General features: G+C 35.2%; 1 protein-coding gene across 7 annotated transcripts in view; it reads left to right on the top strand.

The window, feature by feature from the left end:
• The window catches only part of LOC110464961, an 80,065-nt gene that overhangs the window by 32,450 nt on the left and 27,368 nt on the right, over positions 1-20,247 (top strand). For 6 of the 7 annotated variants that reach the window (XM_021520478.1, XM_021520477.1, XM_021520471.1 and 3 more), the window contains exons 5-18: positions 737-831; positions 1,303-1,499; positions 1,854-1,932; positions 2,325-2,430; positions 4,144-4,230; positions 4,519-4,785; positions 5,841-5,920; positions 6,663-6,729; positions 7,263-7,459; positions 9,582-9,651; positions 10,324-10,472; positions 12,475-12,550; positions 16,299-16,334; positions 19,608-19,693. In XM_021520478.1, coding sequence (XP_021376153.1) covers positions 737-831; positions 1,303-1,499; positions 1,854-1,932; positions 2,325-2,430; positions 4,144-4,230; positions 4,519-4,785; positions 5,841-5,920; positions 6,663-6,729; positions 7,263-7,459; positions 9,582-9,651; positions 10,324-10,472; positions 12,475-12,550; positions 16,299-16,334; positions 19,608-19,693 — 1,592 coding nt within the window. The remainder of the gene's footprint in view (positions 1-736; positions 832-1,302; positions 1,500-1,853; positions 1,933-2,324; positions 2,431-4,143; positions 4,231-4,518; positions 4,786-5,840; positions 5,921-6,662; positions 6,730-7,262; positions 7,460-9,581; positions 9,652-10,323; positions 10,473-12,474; positions 12,551-16,298; positions 16,335-19,607; positions 19,694-20,247) is intronic. The other variant, XM_021520473.1, reaches the window with a different exon arrangement.

The raw sequence follows: 20,247 nt of genomic DNA on the forward strand, positions 1-20,247 counted from the left end.
AAGTAGGGTAGTAAGTTTGTAACCTACCCAGAACAAAGTGCAGGTGAGGGTATGAACTGCTGGTCCTTCTGTCCATCTGTCTGTAACTGTTTTAGAGATTCATCACAAATCTTAACTCAATCACCCCTGAAGACACATTTGAACTCTTTCAATTCAAAGGTCAGAATAGTTCATTATGAAATTTCATGGGTGAATGAGTTAAGGCTGTGTGAACATGTTCATAATGGTAAGCACCTGGTCCCACCATTTGATGTACACGATGTTGTTCTATTGGTGGAGTAACTGAAATCTTCACTCTTCATTTAATCAGGAAATCTAGGTAAACTCTCTCAACACTTGTATGGGAAAGGTCTGGGGATGTTGTGTTTTCTTGAGTATCGTAATCATGTTTAAAGATATATCCACATCTTTCTGTGCACCCTGTTTATCCTGGAAAGAAATGTACAAGAATATACTAAGACCTAATATAATACACCATGCATGTAGTTGGCTGTAGTCTCATGGTTGGTATATTAATACATATATATCATATATTGAAATATATGAGGTTCTAAAGCTTAAAATGTTTTTAAAAAAACCATGACACATGCATTTGACTGAAACAACTTAAGATATTTCTCATATTTGTGAGTTCATAATAGTAGATCTAGTTAAATTTCTAAATCTTCTCATTGAAAATTTCAAAATTAAGTTGCCAGACTATATTATGATTGATTCCATGAATTTTGTTTGCCAGGTCGCGGAATGAATGCCGCTTTTGCCATAGGAAGACTATGTGATATAGAGGCGGGGAGGAAGAGATTGTTACAGCTGACGGAGTCGGAGAGAATGGTGAGTAGAAGTCAGCCAACTTACACACGACAAAGGTCCCCTATACACTGAGTTTGGTTATACTTACTGTTGGATGTAGTAAAACATAGGTCATTAAGCCTATGTAATATTACAGTTTTTACCATCATGTATACTGTTAAATGTTAAGTATTTGATACATTATGAAATATTTGATGGTATGGACTGGTGTATACTATAATAGGTCTTTCAGTTACCCAGAAAATTTCATCTCAAACAGAATAATCTTAAAGTCTATATCTGTTCCTCGATCCTCGCACTGCAAACATTTGCCTTGGAAAATTGAATATATTTGGGCTAGAATACGTCCAGAACAGGTCTAAAGAGGATCACCAAACCTTTTTTATAAATGAGAAACTTAAGCACCAAGTAAATCTGTCTCAAGTGAAAATTGCAATTACCACTATATACAATATGATAGTGTCTCATTATGATACCTGTCTGTTGCTACAGCTCTCAGCGTTAGCAAAAATGTTGAGTTGTGATGACACAGGATCCAGTAAAAATGCCTGTTTTGCCCTGAGTTGCCTAGCGACCAATGTAGAAGGTCACACACGCCTACTCAATAATCTTCACTCTGATGACATTCTGCGAACACTAGCCAACCTTCTCACTGCTGAGGACACAGAAACAGGCTGGTTTGCTGCCATGTAAGATTTCTAGATTAATTTTGTTATACTTTTTAATTCAATTTTTTAATTGATTAACTTTTGGAGGTCATAGGTCAAGGACAAAAATAATTATTTATCCATGTCTGAACCCATATATCAGGAATGTAAATTTGCTTATTGACGACTGTTAACCATTCATTTGCATATATCCTTTCTTTGAAAGAAGGAAAGAAAATACTGCCACAAGAAAATTAGATTGTGCCACAAAAATAATTTCATATTCAGAAACCAAAAGCACATACCTTCATTTGGGAAATTTTCTGATGAGAAATCAAGTATTACTGTATATAATACAATGGGTGGCCCTCAATATTTAATATTTGTGATTGTAAGGACCCTGAGAACCCTGGCCAGTCAGCCCCGTGGATGTCTGAGACTGAGGGACCATAGTCAAGTCATCCCTGCCCTCAAGGTAAGCACTGTAGCGAATCATGTATATTGTGGAAAAGCAAAGATTCAGTAAATCTTTATATATTAGCATCAGTTTGCTCATTTGAGATTTAGGTGGTTTATTACTGTGCTAACAATAAATAATTTAAGGATACATATGTGCTACCTTACTTAGACATTTATCTCCAAAGAGTGCGACATTATAAAATAGATTTCAATTGGACAGCAGTTTAAAGTTGATTAATCATGTCACATTTGGAAGAGATACACAGATGTACTGATAACAATCGTGGCATTGCCGCCATATATGCTGTATTTAGCATGTCCTTAGGTGTAGTAAGGAGCTGTTCATGTGCAATGTCTTCAGCCCAGTTTGTCTGAATTACTATTTTCTTAATCCGGGTGTATTTTTAGTCTGTGGTGAGTCGTGACAATGCCAACACAGATCTGAAGGAAGAATCAAGCATCACATTAGAAATCCTCAAGAAATTATCCAAACCAAACCCACCTCAACTACAAAGTAAGGTCACAAACTTTTATATAACATCTGTTAAAAGTAACCTTCAAAACTCCTGTACATTAATAGATCTGGCAGAGTGCTTTTTCAACAGAGGGCAACAGATCGGTCTGTGAAGGATTTTCATAATAAGTGTTTTTGTCCTGTCCATTCAGTTCCGATAACTCAGGTAGAATATAAAATGGTGGATGCTACAGTGTCAGTGCTGTATTGTTCAAGTAAGACGGCACTAAAAATACGATCGAAAACACAGTCTCACATAATGCTTATATGTCTCCATTACACACAGACATGCACAGATGTGGAGGCATTTAGCAAGGTGGCATAGGCTTATTTCCTTATAAAGCAGCTCATGTGAGATCCTTATAGTTTATTGCTTGCGCAAATTTTATACTTTTGTATGGTAAAGTGACTTAGAGTGGTTTATTCAAACAAGATTTGGCAATACTGTAAACTGGGTTAACTTTTGTAAGGCCAAAAAAAATCAATTACTTGGTTCTCAGGCCAATTTTTGTAAAGAGAGATGAGGCAGGGAATTAATTTTTTTGGTTCGTCTTACATGACAAACTATGAGACGAGGGCGATTTTTTTTTTATTGTGTAGTTTGTAAAACGTTCATTGTGGGCATTATACCTTGTCAAACACACACAGATACTTTAGCAGAACGATGTTACCGGTTTTTATAGTTGTGTAGAGATCCGTCATGAAACAAGCCTCCGAAAATCCCCCCAAAATGTTCCAGGGAAGAATCACGGACCCCCCCATTCCTTATTTGTACCGAAATCAGCGCCATTTGTACACGAGGTTAATATGTCATAATCGTTTCAACGCTTGCCTGTATATCAACTCCTTATCTTTATTCAAACGTTTTAGGGACTTGGGTGACTAACGAGTAAAACGATACGCGGACCAATTTCCTGATTTTTTTTAAGACAACGGCTGGTGTATTCACTATTTTTTTTTATTACTTTCACGATAAAATCGGCAAAGCAGTGCCCTAAAATGAAATGCGCGCCGGCCTGAGAACCAAGTAATTATTATTTTTTGGCCTAACACGGTAAGTTTTGGGCTTTCACAGAAGTATTCATCTGCGAATTCAACAATGCAGCAGAAGTTTCCAGTTCCAAATATTATTGTATCATCTAGTTTGCGACTGACGACAAAGAATAGCAGTTTAAAAGATCGAAATATTGTTACTCGGTGAATTACACACTAAAACAGAATGGGAGGCCTTCACATACATATGTCACTCTATGTTCAGGTCCGCTTATCATACCAGTCTCAACCAATCAAACACAAGTTTCCAATACGACAAGGCTATCTTAAGTAACAAGTATACTTACTTGTCACATTTGATTACATTTACTTGACCAGTTTATACCTGACTGATCAGCTGATAGTGTAGACCTGTTGGTTTTATAATAATGATAACCATTTCTATTACACTGTACAAAGTTTATAAACTTAAATATAACCATTACCATAGCAATTGATTACTTGATTTTATACTCTAATGAATTTTTGTCTTGATGATCAGATCATGTTTTTTTTAAATATTATGATTTTTTGAAAAAAGAAATTAAATATTGCGGGCAAGAACATCTGTTATACATAAGACAGTGTTGGTAAAGTTAAGACAGAACAACCCTTGTATTGGGGCCTACTAACCTTGTAATGCTACAGAATGTCCTCATAATGAACCTTTATTATTTTCAGTCATCAATAACGGTACAACTGTGAAAGCATCGTGGGACCCTATATCTACAAAAAGTGGATTTCAAGTCCGTTACCAATTATTTGATAGTATGTATCACTGGACTATAACTTTCATTGATCTACAAAAGTTTTATATTTAAATAATTTTTGAAACTGCAGCTTTGTTAGTACATGTACTTTCATAGGTATTTCAAGTCTATAAATGTATTTAAGTCAAAAGTGATGATAAAAAAAAGGATTGACTTGATTTACATAAATTTAGCTTAGGGAAATTGAAAAAATTGAATTCAAAAATGAGCTTCCATTTAAATGTTTTGACTGATATTTGGTTCCTTGCAGAATGTTTTAAAAATATTGGTGACTTTTCTTTTAAAGCTACCAAATGCATTTTTACTGGGAAGGAACTGGAGTTTGAGATTTCTGGGCTACAACCCTGTACTCAGTACTCTTACAAACTCCGAGCTTATACTGAGGGTGACGAGAGTCCGTTCAGTGACTTCGCAGTCATTGTCACCGAGGAGTCTGTTCCGAGTGCTCCTATGAACTTACGGGTATTAGGATGTACAATTACTCAGCTGAAGATTGGCTGGGACCCTCCAGAACACCTCAACGGGGTCCTGAAGGGCTATACTGTCTATCAAGGTAAGACTGTTATTGGTCATGATTGTTTTTATTGCTACACATTCTAGTTCTAATCGTATATTGATAGGAAATGACATATACTATTTGGGAAAACTTTGCTGCTGTAGAACTTTCCTCCTTTTTCGCTCTCCGTAATGAGGACAAATTTATTATAACAGCAAGTATTAGTGAACAACTTAATATACATAGTAATTAAGTGTGAAGGGCAAAATTGACACTGGGTGAATATTGATTTTATCTTCAAAGTTTGACTGGGTAAAAATTCCTGGTAATACAGTAGTTATTTTGACAATCAGTTCATTTTAATCTAATATCGTGCACCACTATATCTCTTTCCTAATCACTCTGTGTTTGATAATTAACGGTAATGTATATATATACTTCATAGTTAGTGGAAAGTGCCATATTCTTTTTATTTACTATTTAGATGCCACTTTCATACCTTAACATACTCTATATTTAGTGACACATTGGTAACTAAGATACCCTGCATTTGATGCCACCCTGTGGTAAATAAGATACCCTGTACATACTGGTATTTGATGCCACCCTGTAGTAACTAAGATACCCTGTATTTGATGCCACCCTGTGGTAAATAAGATACCCTGTATATGTATTTGATGCCACCCTGTAGTAACTAAGATACACTGTATTTGATGCCACCCTGTGGTAACTACGATACCAGTATTTGATGCCACCCTGTGGTAACTAAAATACCCTGTATATGTATTTGATGCCACCCTGTAGTAAGTAAGATACCCTGTATTTGATGCCACCCTGTGGTAACTAAGATACCATTATTTGATGCCACCCTGTGGTAACTAAGATACCCTGTTTATGTATTTGATGCCACCCTGTAGTAAGTAAGATACCCTGTATTTGATGCCACCCTGTGGTAACTAAGATACCCTGTACGTACATGTATTTGATGCCACCCTGTGGTAACTAAGATATGCTATACATGTATTTGATGCCATCGTGAGGTAGCTAAGATACCATTTACATGTATTAGATGCCACCCTGTAGTAACTAAGATGCCATATGTATGTTTCCAGGTGACAGAGTTATAGAGAACACGACAGAACTGGTGTGCATTATCTCTGGGTTACAGGCCAACACCTCATATGACATAGAGGTAGGTTGTCATGACAACACTATTACCCACAATCCTTGATTTATTCTTGTTAAAGTTTCTTAAAAATTAAATCAAAATTATGTTTCCTTATCAAACTTACGAGGAAATACTAATGGACCACATAGTTCCAAAGTAAGAAGGTAACAACACTGTTTAATTGAAAGGGTGAATATTCCATGTGCAAATATGCTTCGCATGGAGCCTGGCGCATTACTGGAAGAAGAAGTATGTATGTTAGTTCTTCATGTTGGTGCTGCTATCTCCTAACAATGTTGTATGTATATAGTTGTAAACAGGTGTGTCAACGTTTGTGCTGCTATCTCCTAACAATGTTGTATGTATATAGTTGTAGACAGGTGTGTCAACGTTTGTGCTGCTATCTCCTATCAATGTTGTATGTATATAGTTGTAAATAGGTGTGTCAAGGTTCGTGCTGCTATCTCCTAACAATGCTGTATGTATAAAGTTGTAAATAGGTGTGTCAAGGTTTGTGCTGCTACCTCCTAACAATGCTGTGTGTATATAGTTGTAAATAGGTGTGTCAAGGTTCGTGCTGCTATCTCCTAACAATGCTGTATGTATATAGTTGTAAATAGGTGTGTCAGGGTTTGTGCTGCTATCTCCTTACAATGTTGTATGTATATAGTTGTAAATAGGTGTGTCAAGGTTTGTGCTGCTATAGCCAGTAAATGTGACGATGTCGTATAAACATTGCTGTAAATATGTTTGTGTCTTTGAACAGGTTTGTGCAGCTACCTCCAAAGGTAAAGGAGAGAAAGCTTACATGGTTGGAACAACTTCAGAACTAGGTAAGTTTGGCTATAGTTTAAACTGTCTGCTGCCTTCCAGACCAGGAGCAGGCGATCAGCTCAATATCACATTTCACTTGTTTATCTGGTGTAGGTGTTAGCAAAGACATCATCACCATCAAGGTTTTACTTCAAGCTTTGACCTCCCAAAAATATGATTATACATTGTATAATACACTTTAATAGGAAATCACTTGACTAATAATTGCCCCATGAATGCACAATCACCAACATTAACTTATTAATGAGTTGACACATTGATTCTGATATCATTTATTTACCCTCTTATTGAATCATTTCATAATGTAAGTGCTTTCACTTGATAGCTTATTTTAAAGCAATGTTGAAAGTTCTCTAAGGATATCCCTGGTTCTAGAAGTTTCAGTAATTCTAGGGATGTCATCCATATATTTTGTTCCAGCTGAAATGGATTATTCTGAAAAAATATGATGTTAAAAGAATCCTTAAAATTTGAACTTTGATTGCATCTATGTTCACGATTCCAACAATTGTTGTCCTCTACTTCACTCTAGGTGCTCATGCTCCATCCAAGCCTCACGTCCAGGTAATAGGACGTAACGAGATCCACATCACCTGGGACCCGCCGGAGGTCCCTCTAGGGAGGATCACACGTTATGACGTCATCATGAATTCACAGTGTATCTATTCTGGTACCGACCTCAGCTTCACAGCTCGAAGGCTTACTCCAGACACAGAGTATGCCATCACGGTATGTTTACAAAATGTTTTTATTTATTCTTACACTTACCCAAGCTGCACTGCTCCACTGAGTGATCCTGATATGTCTATGTCATTATGGTGTATACATGCACCGACCTCAGCTTCATTGACTCCATGTACAGAGTATGCAATCATGGTATACACTGACCTTAGCTTCATTGACTCCATGTACAGAGTATGCAATCATGGTATACACTGACCTTGGCTTCATTGACTCCATGTACAGAGTATGCAATCATGGTATACACTGACCTCGGCTTCATTGACTCCATGTACAGAGTATGCAATCATGGTATACACTGACCTCGGCTTCATTGACTCCATGTACAGAGTATGCAATCATGGTATACACTGACCTCGGCTTCATTGACTCCATGTACAGAGTATGCAATCATGGTATACACTGACCTCGGCTTCATTGACTCCATGTACAGAGTATGCAATCATGGTATACACTGACCTCGGCTTCATTGACTCCATGTACAGAGTATGCAATCATGGTATACACTGACCTCGGCTTCATTGACTCCATGTACAGAGTATGCAATCATGGTATACACTGACCTCGGCTTCATTGACTCCATGTACAGAGTATGCAATCATGGTATACACTGACCTCGGCTTCATTGACTCCATGTACAGAGTATGCAATCATGGTATACACTGACCTCGGCTTCATTGACTCCATGTACAGAGTATGCAATCATGGTATACACTGACCTCGGCTTCATTGACTCCATGTACAGAGTATGCAATCATGGTATACACTGACCTCGGCTTCATTGACTCCATGTACAGAGTATGCAATCATGGTATACACTGACCTCGGCTTCATTGACTCCATGTACAGAGTATGCAATCATGGTATACACTGACCTCGGCTTCATTGACTCCATGTACAGAGTATGCAATCATGGTATACACTGACCTCGGCTTCATTGACTCCATGTACAGAGTATGCAATCATGGTATACACTGACCTCGGCTTCATTGACTCCATGTACAGAGTATGCAATCATGGTATACACTGACCTCGGCTTCATTGACTCCATGTACAGAGTATGCAATCATGGTATACACTGACCTCGGCTTCATTGACTCCATGTACAGAGTATGCAATCATGGTATACACTGACCTCGGCTTCATTGACTCCATGTACAGAGTATGCAATCATGGTATACACTGACCTCGGCTTCATTGACTCCATGTACAGAGTATGCAATCATGGTATACACTGACCTCGGCTTCATTGACTCCATGTACAGAGTATGCAATCATGGTATACACTGACCTCGGCTTCATTGACTCCATGTACAGAGTATGCAATCATGGTATACACTGACCTCGGCTTCATTGACTCCATGTACAGAGTATGCAATCATGGTATACACTGACCTCGGCTTCATTGACTCCATGTACAGAGTATGCAATCATGGTATACACTGACCTCGGCTTCATTGACTCCATGTACAGAGTATGCAATCATGGTATACACTGACCTCGGCTTCATTGACTCCATGTACAGAGTATGCAATCATGGTATACACTGACCTCGGCTTCATTGACTCCATGTACAGAGTTTTCAATCATGGTATACACTGACCTTGGCTTCATTGACTCCATGTACAGAGGATGCAATCATGGTATACACTGACCTCGGCTTCCTTGAGTCCATGTACAGAGTATGCAATCATGGTATACACTGACCTCAGCTTCATTGACTCCATGTACAGAGTATGCAATCATGGTATACACTGACCTCAATATCAACTTCATGGCTCCACTGCACATTCTCATATATGGAGCATTGAATCACGGTTTGTATACAGGTTGATATCAATCTCATTTTCACTGCGTGATGGCTCACTCTAGATATTTGGGTATGCCATTAAGGTATACAAATCAGTGGGTGTACCAGTATATGTTACATACATGTACAGTTCTTAACTTGACATTTTACCATATGCTAGGTCTGTATGATTATAAATACTGTTCATAAGCATTTTATGATCATATTTGTAATGTTTTGTACTCTATAATAATGAAACAAAAATGTTTTCCACAGTAAATCAGCATTATGATTTCAGCCATGGTTTATTTGTTTTATTAGGTGACAGCGTTAACTAACGAGGGGAAGTTTATAAGCAAAGTCACCAAGAAGAGGACTTCCAAGGATGAATGTAAGCGGGGTTTTATGACCAGTGTGTTGTCTTTAAAAGGTTCAATACTTTTTAGACAATTGATTATGAGAAATATAATAAAAACGAAAGTGTTTACATTATTTTTCCTTCCTATTGTAGCTAAATTTGTCTCATTTCTTTAATACAAATATGTAGTTCATATGAATTTTGAAAGTAAGAAAATTAAAATATCTGTTTCTTTTACCTGATTTGCTGACTATATTTGGTATAGCTATGCCTTTCTGAAATCAGTTGGTATACTGAATTAGGGGAACTAAACAGGGCTCAATAGGGGAAATAAGTGTTCAACTTTGAAAATCTACTCCTTCAATATACAGTTGAAAGGATTTTAACCAAACTTTGTGTATAAGAATCCTGGGGCCAAGGGGATTTACTATTGTATAAATAAGAATTTGTGAACCCTTTGGGCAGACAGTCAAGGTCTGATAGGGGTAAATTTCTACTGCTTCAGTATCAGTAAAAGGATTTTTAATCTGATTGTGCATGAAGGATCTTTTGACCAAAACAACATCAAGCATTCTAAGCAAATTTGGTATAAAGCACTTTTGGTCAAACAGGCTAGGTAGATGGGCAGAATTCACTGGGCCTTTTGTTTAATTCAGCCTTTAGGAGAAACAATATTATCATATTCTAATGTTGCCTTGTTCACAGATGACTCGAACCGTCCACCACTGTATCAAACACCCCAAGCACGGAGAGAAAGTACTGTGCTGGAAGAAAAAACACCTGTTGTTGTCCAACCAAGAAAGAAGAAAGCTGTCACGGGGTCGGAGGTCAAGTCGAGAGCTCTCAGTGCTAAGGTAACTTATGGTCAAGTTTTATATCAACTAGCTAGCTAAGGCCCTGTAATATATAAAGCTATGATTCACTAGTATTTCCATAACTGGGAAAGTTAATGTGAAAGTATCATGATATTAAATGGGACAACCTTGATATCACTAGGTATGTCTCCCCTTCCATGTACTCCCATAACATGAGAGGCCGCTGGTTGGCCTTTTTTCAATCGGATATGATTTTGCCGACTGCCTGTCAAAAGTTTTTCGCCGTGTAAAACCTCTAACATTGTTGGAGTACCCTTCCATGAAGTACAGTGAAGCTTGTCTAAACTGATCACCATAGAGACTGAAGTTTCTGTACCGTTTAGACAGGTTTTAGTGCCACCAGTACTTTAAGTGATGACTTTAGGTTTCCACTCCATCTGTCAGTACATCAATTTGTCCAGGGCATATCTCATGTACTCTTTCAGGTACAAACTTTGTGTGTGTATACCTGTTGGAATGGCAAAGTGTTACATACTAAGATATGGTCACACATCCTTTGGTGTACTGAGTTATGGCCCTTTGTATATCATGTTACATTTTGTGTATATCTCCGGTATTGTCACCTTCAATTACCAATTTGTATGTGAGTACTTTTTATCCCCCGCTTTCACTGAAATGGGGGATATTAATTTGGGTCTGTCTGTCTGTCTGTCATGGTTCGTTTCCGAGCAATAACTACAACAAATGTTAACCAATTTTCTTCAAACTTGGTCACAGGGTTAAATGCCTTAAGGGCTCTGTCAAGATCGATGACCACTTTCAGCAGACTCCTTTTGGCGGAGTTATGGTCCCTTGAATAACGAAAAACATCATCTGCTGTTTCTGTTCATTAACTCTTGCAAATATTATCCGATTGTCTTCAAACTTAGTAACAGGGTTCAATGCATTAAGGGCTCGGCCAAGTTTGACAAACACTTTAATCGGACTCCATTTGGCAGAGTTATGTCCCCTTGATTAATGAAAAATGTCATTATCTGCCGTTTCCGCTTAATAACTCTAGCAAATATAAGCCGACTTCCTTCAAACTTGATAATTATGTTTGTGTTCCTGTGTCTTTCCACCCATCTCGGGCACTCTTTGGTTTTCGTGTGATAATTGATGTAGATAATGTTCAGATGTTTCAACCAAATTTCATATGCACATCCGACTCATGCTAAGTTTGCCAACCGATGTGATTTGCATATTTACGGATAATCAATGAGGTATAGGGCTTTTTTTCTTTCTTCAAGTTTCAAGCTATACATTTTATCTCAACAGCACGATACTCACATGTTTAAACCTAACCTCAGTAATGTTAGCCTACAATATGTCCTGCAAGCGGGGGATATAAATTCCACAAATATGCTTGTTGGGATTGATAAGAGTTTCGCATAGTGTAATTAGGTGTTCCACTTTATACAGAGTTATTGTCCTTTGTTCATTTTTGATACAGTAGTTTGTCTTATGGTGGAGGACCAGGATTGTTTGCAATGCCCTGCTTTATTTTATTCCCTATGATGGGTGTGGCTAATTAATCTCTTTCTCTTGGGATGATTTGGAAGTCTCCTGACATGGTTCAGGTACCTGTCAATTCAATACAAAACCAATCAAAAGGTACACAGGTTGAGATTAACATCTTTTGTATCCATTATCTGTGATTGTGACCTGATTTAATTATTCTATTATGTTTAAAAAATGTTTATGTGATTTTGAATTTCAAGATGAAGATGGATGCCAGCTTGTACTGAAATAAAAAAAAAAATGATACGTGTAGTTTATGTGTGAGAGAATTTGAACTTGTTATGTGCTATTTGTGTTTCAACACACTGGAACTTTTCTTGTAAACTACCTACTCACAGTATCAGTCTTAGGGTAAAGAACACATTGCAAAGTATGTTGTGAGTGAAATCTCAAAACTTACATTTTACCAAAATATCTATTGTTAAAATACCATGTTCATTAAATCAACTTATAAATATGTTAAAATTATTCAATTTTTCAGAGGTCAAGTACACCTGGTAAAGAAAGGACGAAAACACCTGCTGACTTGCGAGACCCCCACACCCGCCCTAGCTCAGGTACTGACTTCTACAGACTTAGGTTCTAACCTAAAGTAGTTGTGATTCAGCTGACTAAATGGTTAAGTTGTTTAGTCCTGTATTCCGTCTTTGCGTATTGCAGAGTTATCTTCTCTTGGGAGCAGGCATTGATTGTTACGTCACTTGTTTGTGAGAGTAACGTCATCAATTTTTGAGAAAATGACGTAATTTTCTCGCACAAACCAATGACGTAACAATCAGTACCTGCTCCCAAGAGAAGATAACTCTGCAATACGCAAAGACGGAATATCTTGATGTGTGTCATCACCAGAATGTTAGATATCCTTTGACTAAAACATGGGTCAAATGAGAGCAAAAATGACTGGAGAAACAGGTTTTTATACTCTTAAAGGGGAAGAATTTTGTTTAAAATACATGTTAACTTTATTAGTATGATTTACAGTAAGGTCATGCCATGTTGTCTGAAAAAACCCAGTATTGATATCTATAAGAATTAAATTTAAAAAAAATAAAAATGAATCACAAATATGTTATAAAAAGATATTTTCACATGTGACAAGATTCTTTAAAAACTGTTGCTTTTTCAAAATCTCCGACTAAACTGCAAACAACTTAAATATGGGTTCATCTATCATGTACTAACGTTGTTTTTCAGTGCCAGTACAGGTCTTTAATGGCATGTGGGGTACAGATTTATGGATTTTTTCTGTTTCATCACTAGCAAATAATTCTTCCTTAAGATGCAATAACAAAAACAGACCTGTTTCAATAGCTCTACTAGACGTTGCCATGGTTTCGTGTCCGTCATCAATGCCATTATCACTTACAGTAATATAAGGTCTCCAAATCTTATCAATATTCATAAAAAAATATTTAATGTTTATAGCCAATTTCTGTAACCTATCCTCCTAATGCTTGGTGATACACAATACTGAGACAAACGTTACCTGTTGTTGAATATCTAAACATTTAAAGTTTATTGCGATTTACGAACATGAACCAGGTGAGCTTGAAAAGTCAAGTTTGGTTATTGGCTGTTTTTCTTTATCATTGTCTCTATCTACATTAAGACAGGGAGAAACACTATTTTCTTATACTAACTGATATTGGGACATTTACCTTAAACTTCATATATTTAAAATTATAGTTATTAACTTATAGTGAAATTTGGTTATAGAATATTTTGTTTAGAAGTGTTTTTTATTTCCTTCATTTATGTTTTTGTACTTTTTAAACCATACTTGATATTTTTTCTGAAGATTATAATTTTATGCAAAGATAATGATTAGATTAATACTTAACCTTTTAATTACTTTGTAATATTTTTGTTATTTCACACTTGATATATTTCATTTTGCTGTTTAAACATTGTAAGATGGTACAAGATTCTCATTCATTTAATTATTTGTTAAAGTCTTTTTTCTTTCGGAGGCAAGTATATGTTAATCAAACACATTTGCAACAGGTGTTGTCTTGTTGAGAATGGTTTATCAGATACATACATTTTAAAACTTGGGAAACTGTGAATGTGTTTTACAAACATTTATTACTGTAATATTGGCAATTAAATAATTGCCCATAATCTTGTGTGTTCAAAGTGTCTTTCTCTCTTTTATTTTTTATCAAAAAGGAACCAAAACTGTGAAAAGTATATATTGTATTATAATTAAAAAAGAAAAATCTACAATAAAGCAAAAGTTTGAGTATAATAACTGTACAAATTAAGGTTAGTTCAGTCCAGATCGTATTCCATACAAAATACTTTGAACATCTAGTAATATTGGATTCCTCCCCCACATCCCCGTTCCCACACCTAGTTATCTCCCCTGAACCCTACTAGGCCACACCTCGACACGTACTGTACACTATATCAGTCAGCATGGTGAAGGCTGTGCCACTATGAACACATCAAATGTGTCATCTGTGACTCAATATCAATGTAAAAATTCACCAATTATTCTCACTGGTAGCATGCTTTGAAAATATGAAAGCAAAAATGAAACATGAAGATGACTTTGATTATGCAGTTTTCGTATTTTAATCATGTTGAACCTGTCCCTGGAATTACAGAAAAAGTTAGTCATTATGAATGTTGTTTAATTCATTTTTCAGCTTCTAATCTAATTATCATTTAAATATCATTTCATATGCATGAACATGTACATGTTTTAACTCATTCACCCCTGAAGACACATTTGAACTCTTTCAATTCAAAGGTTGGAATAGTTCCTTATGAAATTTCAGGGGTGAATGAGTTAAATTTGACTATTTCACCACATAGACACTGATTTCAAAGAAATATAGTAATTGTATCAGCATTTGAAACATGCATTGATTTAAATTTAAAACTGCTTTATGATGGTGGGAACTGGCTTAATTTGAATGTTTTTTTGATTTTTCAGTTCAATATCAAACTATGATTCTACATATGAGAACATTTGCAAGTTTTAAATATTGACTATATCAAAAAATAAATGAAGAACTCTATAGGATATCAGGATATTTGTCAGAAGATTATAGAGTTAAAGTATCAATAATACAAATATTTCCTTTTCAAGAACCTAAAACAAACAAAAATATATATTTTCCAAATTTAAGTCAGTGCTATTTTCAAAAACATCTACAAAAACTAGTGACTTTGTACTGTTAGTTAAATTGAAGCAAAAAACGCCAACAAACTATAAAGAGAAAAAACACCTGTCATTAAAATTTGAATATAATTTTTGTGATTGTTATTTTAATATGGATATTTTTTTTCCTGAGTTGTTACTTCTCAAGAGTGTGTTTTGATACCTAGTTTATGTAAGTAGTTGTATTGTGGAAAGTGTAAAAGTGACGACAGGTAATTAGGAAGTAGTCTCTGATGTACACAGCTACTGCTGTCCCTAGTTTTAAACCCCCAAAATAGAATCACAGACCCCAGTTTCATGAATGATTCTTTAAGTTTACCATAGAAAAGCATACTTGGAGTTGAGGAAAAGTCATAAATACAGGAAATTTCCCTTTAGTTTTCTTCAGTAATGCATCCCTATAAAGAATATTATGTAAAAGAATGTTCATGAAACCTGTAGAGTCAGTACCATTTAGGCAGTAGACATTTGTGGAGTATAGTTACTGTACTGAGACTGTGATGTGTCTGTATATGGTCGAGTCCTATGTACTGACACTGTGATGTGTCTGTTATGGTTGGGGCCTATGTACTGAGACTATGATGTGTCTGTAGAGGAGCAAAGTTTATGTACTGAGACTGTGATGTGTCTGTATATGGTCGAGGCCTATGTACTGAGACTGTGATTTGTCTGTATATGGTCGAGGCCTATGTACTGAGACTAAGATGTGTCTGTATATGGTCCAGTCCTATGTACTGAGACTGTGATGTGTCTGTATATGGTCGAGGCCTATGTACTGAGACTGTGATGTGTCTGTATATGGTCGAGGCCTACGTACTGAGACTGTGATGTGTCTGTATATGGTCGAGGCCTACGGAATAACACACTTCATTTCAGGATTTGTTAGTACATGTATATTGTGTTGGTATAGTGCCACATGATTTGTTCTCAAGTAACGGAAAACTCTCATCATAGATTTACATGCATTGTGTGATTGAGGAATTAAGTATGCCGCTATATATTATTATGAAAAAAGGAAGCTTTTATAAATGACATTACAAATATTTCAAAAACAACTCAAAATGTAGAACGAGCTCTACATTTGAAACATTCTGACAATATGGTTAAGCCTACAGTTACTGGGTATTGTGTTTTAGACTCGTCTGCACTACTTAAAATGAGCCAGCGGAAGTGTAAGTTACCACGGCAACAGACATTGTGTCTTACTTGGTTATTTTATTTCTGTAATTATGGATATTGTGTGTCTGCGATACGGAAACATATAGAACAGTTCCCAATCTCATCTTAACTTGTCAAACTTTAATTCTAAAAAGAAAATATCGATTTCATCTCAATAATTACAGAATTGGACATTTGTTACTGATCATATGACGGAAAATCTTTTCTAAAGGAACTTTTTTGTGATTAACAATTTGGCAGAAATTAAAAGATGAAATTTAAAATTTGGTTTGAGATTGGCAGCTGTTGCTTTGGATACCCAATCTTAGTGACTTTAATTGTTGTCGATGAAAGGGATGGATTGTCATGTGCATTTCTCCAGTTTGAAAGTTTTTAGTTCAAAATTAACAGCATGAATGCTAGTATTCTTGTTAAATCAAAGGTATAACATAATGATGCATTATAATTTTGTCATTTTCTTGCTCAGTAATATTCAGATTTGCATAAAGCATGTATTTCTTTAATTGATTCTGATGACTCCTAATGATGGGATGTTCACTTTAGGGAAAGTTTCCCCTCCTTTAATTTCATTAGTTCTTAGTGGACTAAACTAAGGTCTGAACTACCTGCAGTTTGAACTCAGATAAAATATGATAGATATGAAAAAAGAATATCTCTCAGTATACTTTACATTCAAACTTTAAAAAAAAGTTTGCAAAAGTTGTAAAGCCATTAGATAGATCCACTGAAACAGTTACTCTTCAATTAGCTTGTGAAATTCAATCAACATGAATCTCTAATAAAGATAAAAAATAATCATCAGATATATATATAGCATTTTATAACACCATTTGTACCTGCAATTTTAATATTTTCTTAGTTAAGAAAAATATGCTGATATTTTGTAGACTGCATGTCTCCTGAAAATGCATGTTTCCTTTAATCACAAGGCGTCCTACAGGCAGACTGGTGTTGCTTTTGGCATGACTTGGAGATATTCTTATTGTAAATTATACACATTTTCGATATCATTTTATGAAATCTTGTATTATATGTTGGTATTTTGTAATGATGGATATACCCAATCCAGAACAGTGTCTGACATCAACAGGAACATTTACGTTTTGAGTGTCGGCACTGGAATAACGTAGGACCATCATAAGATGTAAATATTTAGGTGAAGTTAGGCTATTTCAGGAATATCATTTGTGTTGTTAACAAACTCTTTGTTACCCTACTGTTAAGGTGTCAGAGTAATATTGCATTGTCTCCAAATATTTGGAACAACTTGGACAATATTTGATGCTAAATTACAGTAGGGTTGATGTGAAAGTTTGCAATTTTTTTTTTTTCATTAATGGCACCATGTTTATGAGATGTTGTATAAACTTCATTAAGTTGTCACTTCTATGGAACCTATTTATGACGACCATTGATATATTCAAAATGCAATTTATCATATACACAGACTGTTATGCGGTGTTATAACATTATCACATAAGTTTTTGATAAGAAACGTGTGTTACATCACCCATTTTGACGTCACATTAAGGACAGTACGTTGACGTCACAAGTTCACGGCAAAACTGGTGGTGTTTTAGTTTGATTGAATCACAAATCGTGCAATTTAACACTATTTGTTTGAGTATATGATAAATAGAATCTCAAAGTTGTTCACTTTAGGTCTGATTTTCATGAAAATATCTAAAACTTCTTTCCTAATTGGAACATGTTTGATGAATAAATGTAAGTTATAGGGCACCTTTATGGCTGTGTCTACTGTAATGTTTAATCCTCTAAGAAGATTTTAGTCAGTTTGATTGGTTATGGCCTGAACTGACCAATCTTGATTGGTGTAGGTTTTACTCTCGTAATTAACATGCATGGTGTTCATTTGTCAAACTTGTTGTTACGATGTTTAGCATTTTTGGTAAAAAGCAATTTTTAACCAAAATCTATTGTGTTATTAATATATTTACCATATGATGATTTTTTTTAAAACACTGTTTCTGCTAAATCCCTTTTTCATGGAAATATTTGTTAACTATATTCCCAAACTCCACACGTAGAAATTGGCACCATAAGGACTGATTGAGAGGTTTTTGCTTTATCAGAGGAAAATTGAAATATGTTAAATTAAAATATATCAATTGGTTATCATGGTCCTTGATGAATTAAAACAATTCAGATGTTTGAATTAATACTCTTTTCAACACTTCAGATTTGAAGAAAGCATCACTATAATATGGTTATGTGTATTTGTAGATTTTTTTCATGAAAGTTAAGTTACCTTGTGATATCCTATGAGAATGACTAAGTTTTAAGGTACAATAGTATTGAATTAATTGATGATTTTGATTTACCTAAAATGGTTGCTGTGACTCAAACATATATTCCCTTTATTATACAGGATAAACTTGGTAAAATTTGTGGTCGTAAACACAATACATGTAGGTAATTTAGACTTGAAAAGTTGACTGAATTAAACTTTTGGATTGAGGGGTATACTAAGATGTGATATTTTTTGTGTGGTATATTTCTAAAGATGAAAGCTAAAGCATCACAATTGGTTTTGTTTTTTGTATTTTTTGAGCTTCTGTAATTAATTTGGAATAAAATAAATAAGCAAAAAAAATCCATTTTCAAACATTGCCATCTAGTAAATCATGTTTATTATAGACACTCCTTGTGAACCCAAGCTGAAAACAATGTTAAATAATTTTCTTTTGGGTATCAAACTCCATCACAATTTTCCTGCTATGGCATTGTAAATGCTTATAATGTTATATATATATATTGTTATTTTTACTTAAATTCGTAAAGAAACATGACAGTTTATTCAATATCTGACCAATACTTGTGTATAGCCAGTTTTGTTGTTCATTTTTCCAACCAACCCGCATGTGATGTTATCAACTCTTGCATGGCATTATTACTGTAATCTTAGTATATAATGATGTTAGCTCTCGTCGTGTTCTGTTATCAATCCTTGTGATAGCATTTCATCAACCCTCATATATCATTACATCTATCAACATTTGTGTTGTAACGTCAATCATCAGAAAACATTATTTATCATTTTGTGATGTTATCAATCCTCATGTCATGTTAAAATGTGTTTATAACGTATAATTGTAATAAGCAGTTATTATTCTGTCCTGAAACTGCTTCATTTCTAATCAAATCAGACTGATAAGTTAATTTTCATTTAAACAAGTCTTAGATATTTTATACAAATGAAGGGTTACCATTTGTATTTAATTCTTTGTCTGTTTCATCATTTGCAGCAAGTAGCAGTGTTTCTTCAGTAGCTATTCAGTCCATGGGAACAAAGCTTACGGAAACAGAATCGGATCATGACAAAGAAAGTCAAGTAAGTTACCTCCCTTTTACCTTCTTGTGCTCTTAAGCTGAATATATGGCATGTTTTGATGTTGTGTATTTGAGGTTTTCAACACAGGGTCTGGATAAAGATGAACTATTAACTATTTATATTAAAGATATCTTAAAGTAAAAATTGAAACTTCTGCGGACTCTTTTAACTCATATTGAAAATGATTTTATTGTTCTTAGATCTGTAAATGACCGATTTAAATCCCTGCTTGTACAAGTTTGATCATGAATTTCTAAAATACATCTTTAAGTGAAAAGTGTTTGGTGTTGGTGTCTATTTGTTGTGTGTATATTTGCTAATGACAGCTTGACCTTGTGTTAACTTGGAGTATATGATCATGTACCATTTGATTCCCTCTTTGCCTGATATTGAGAGTTACAGAGAGATTTGTTTAGCCATGCTTCATATCGTCTTGTTTATTTTTAACATATTCAGTTATAACAGACAGGTTTTGGTATTTTCATTAAGAGTTCATTTCATTCATAAAACTTTCATTTGCAGCAACATTAACATGTGTGCACAACTTGTTTGCC

The sequence above is a fragment of the Mizuhopecten yessoensis genome, unplaced genomic scaffold (genome assembly GCF_002113885.1).
Source record: "Mizuhopecten yessoensis strain PY_sf001 unplaced genomic scaffold, ASM211388v2 scaffold11045, whole genome shotgun sequence".
In the NCBI taxonomy this organism is placed as follows: Eukaryota; Metazoa; Mollusca; class Bivalvia; order Pectinida; family Pectinidae; genus Mizuhopecten; species Mizuhopecten yessoensis.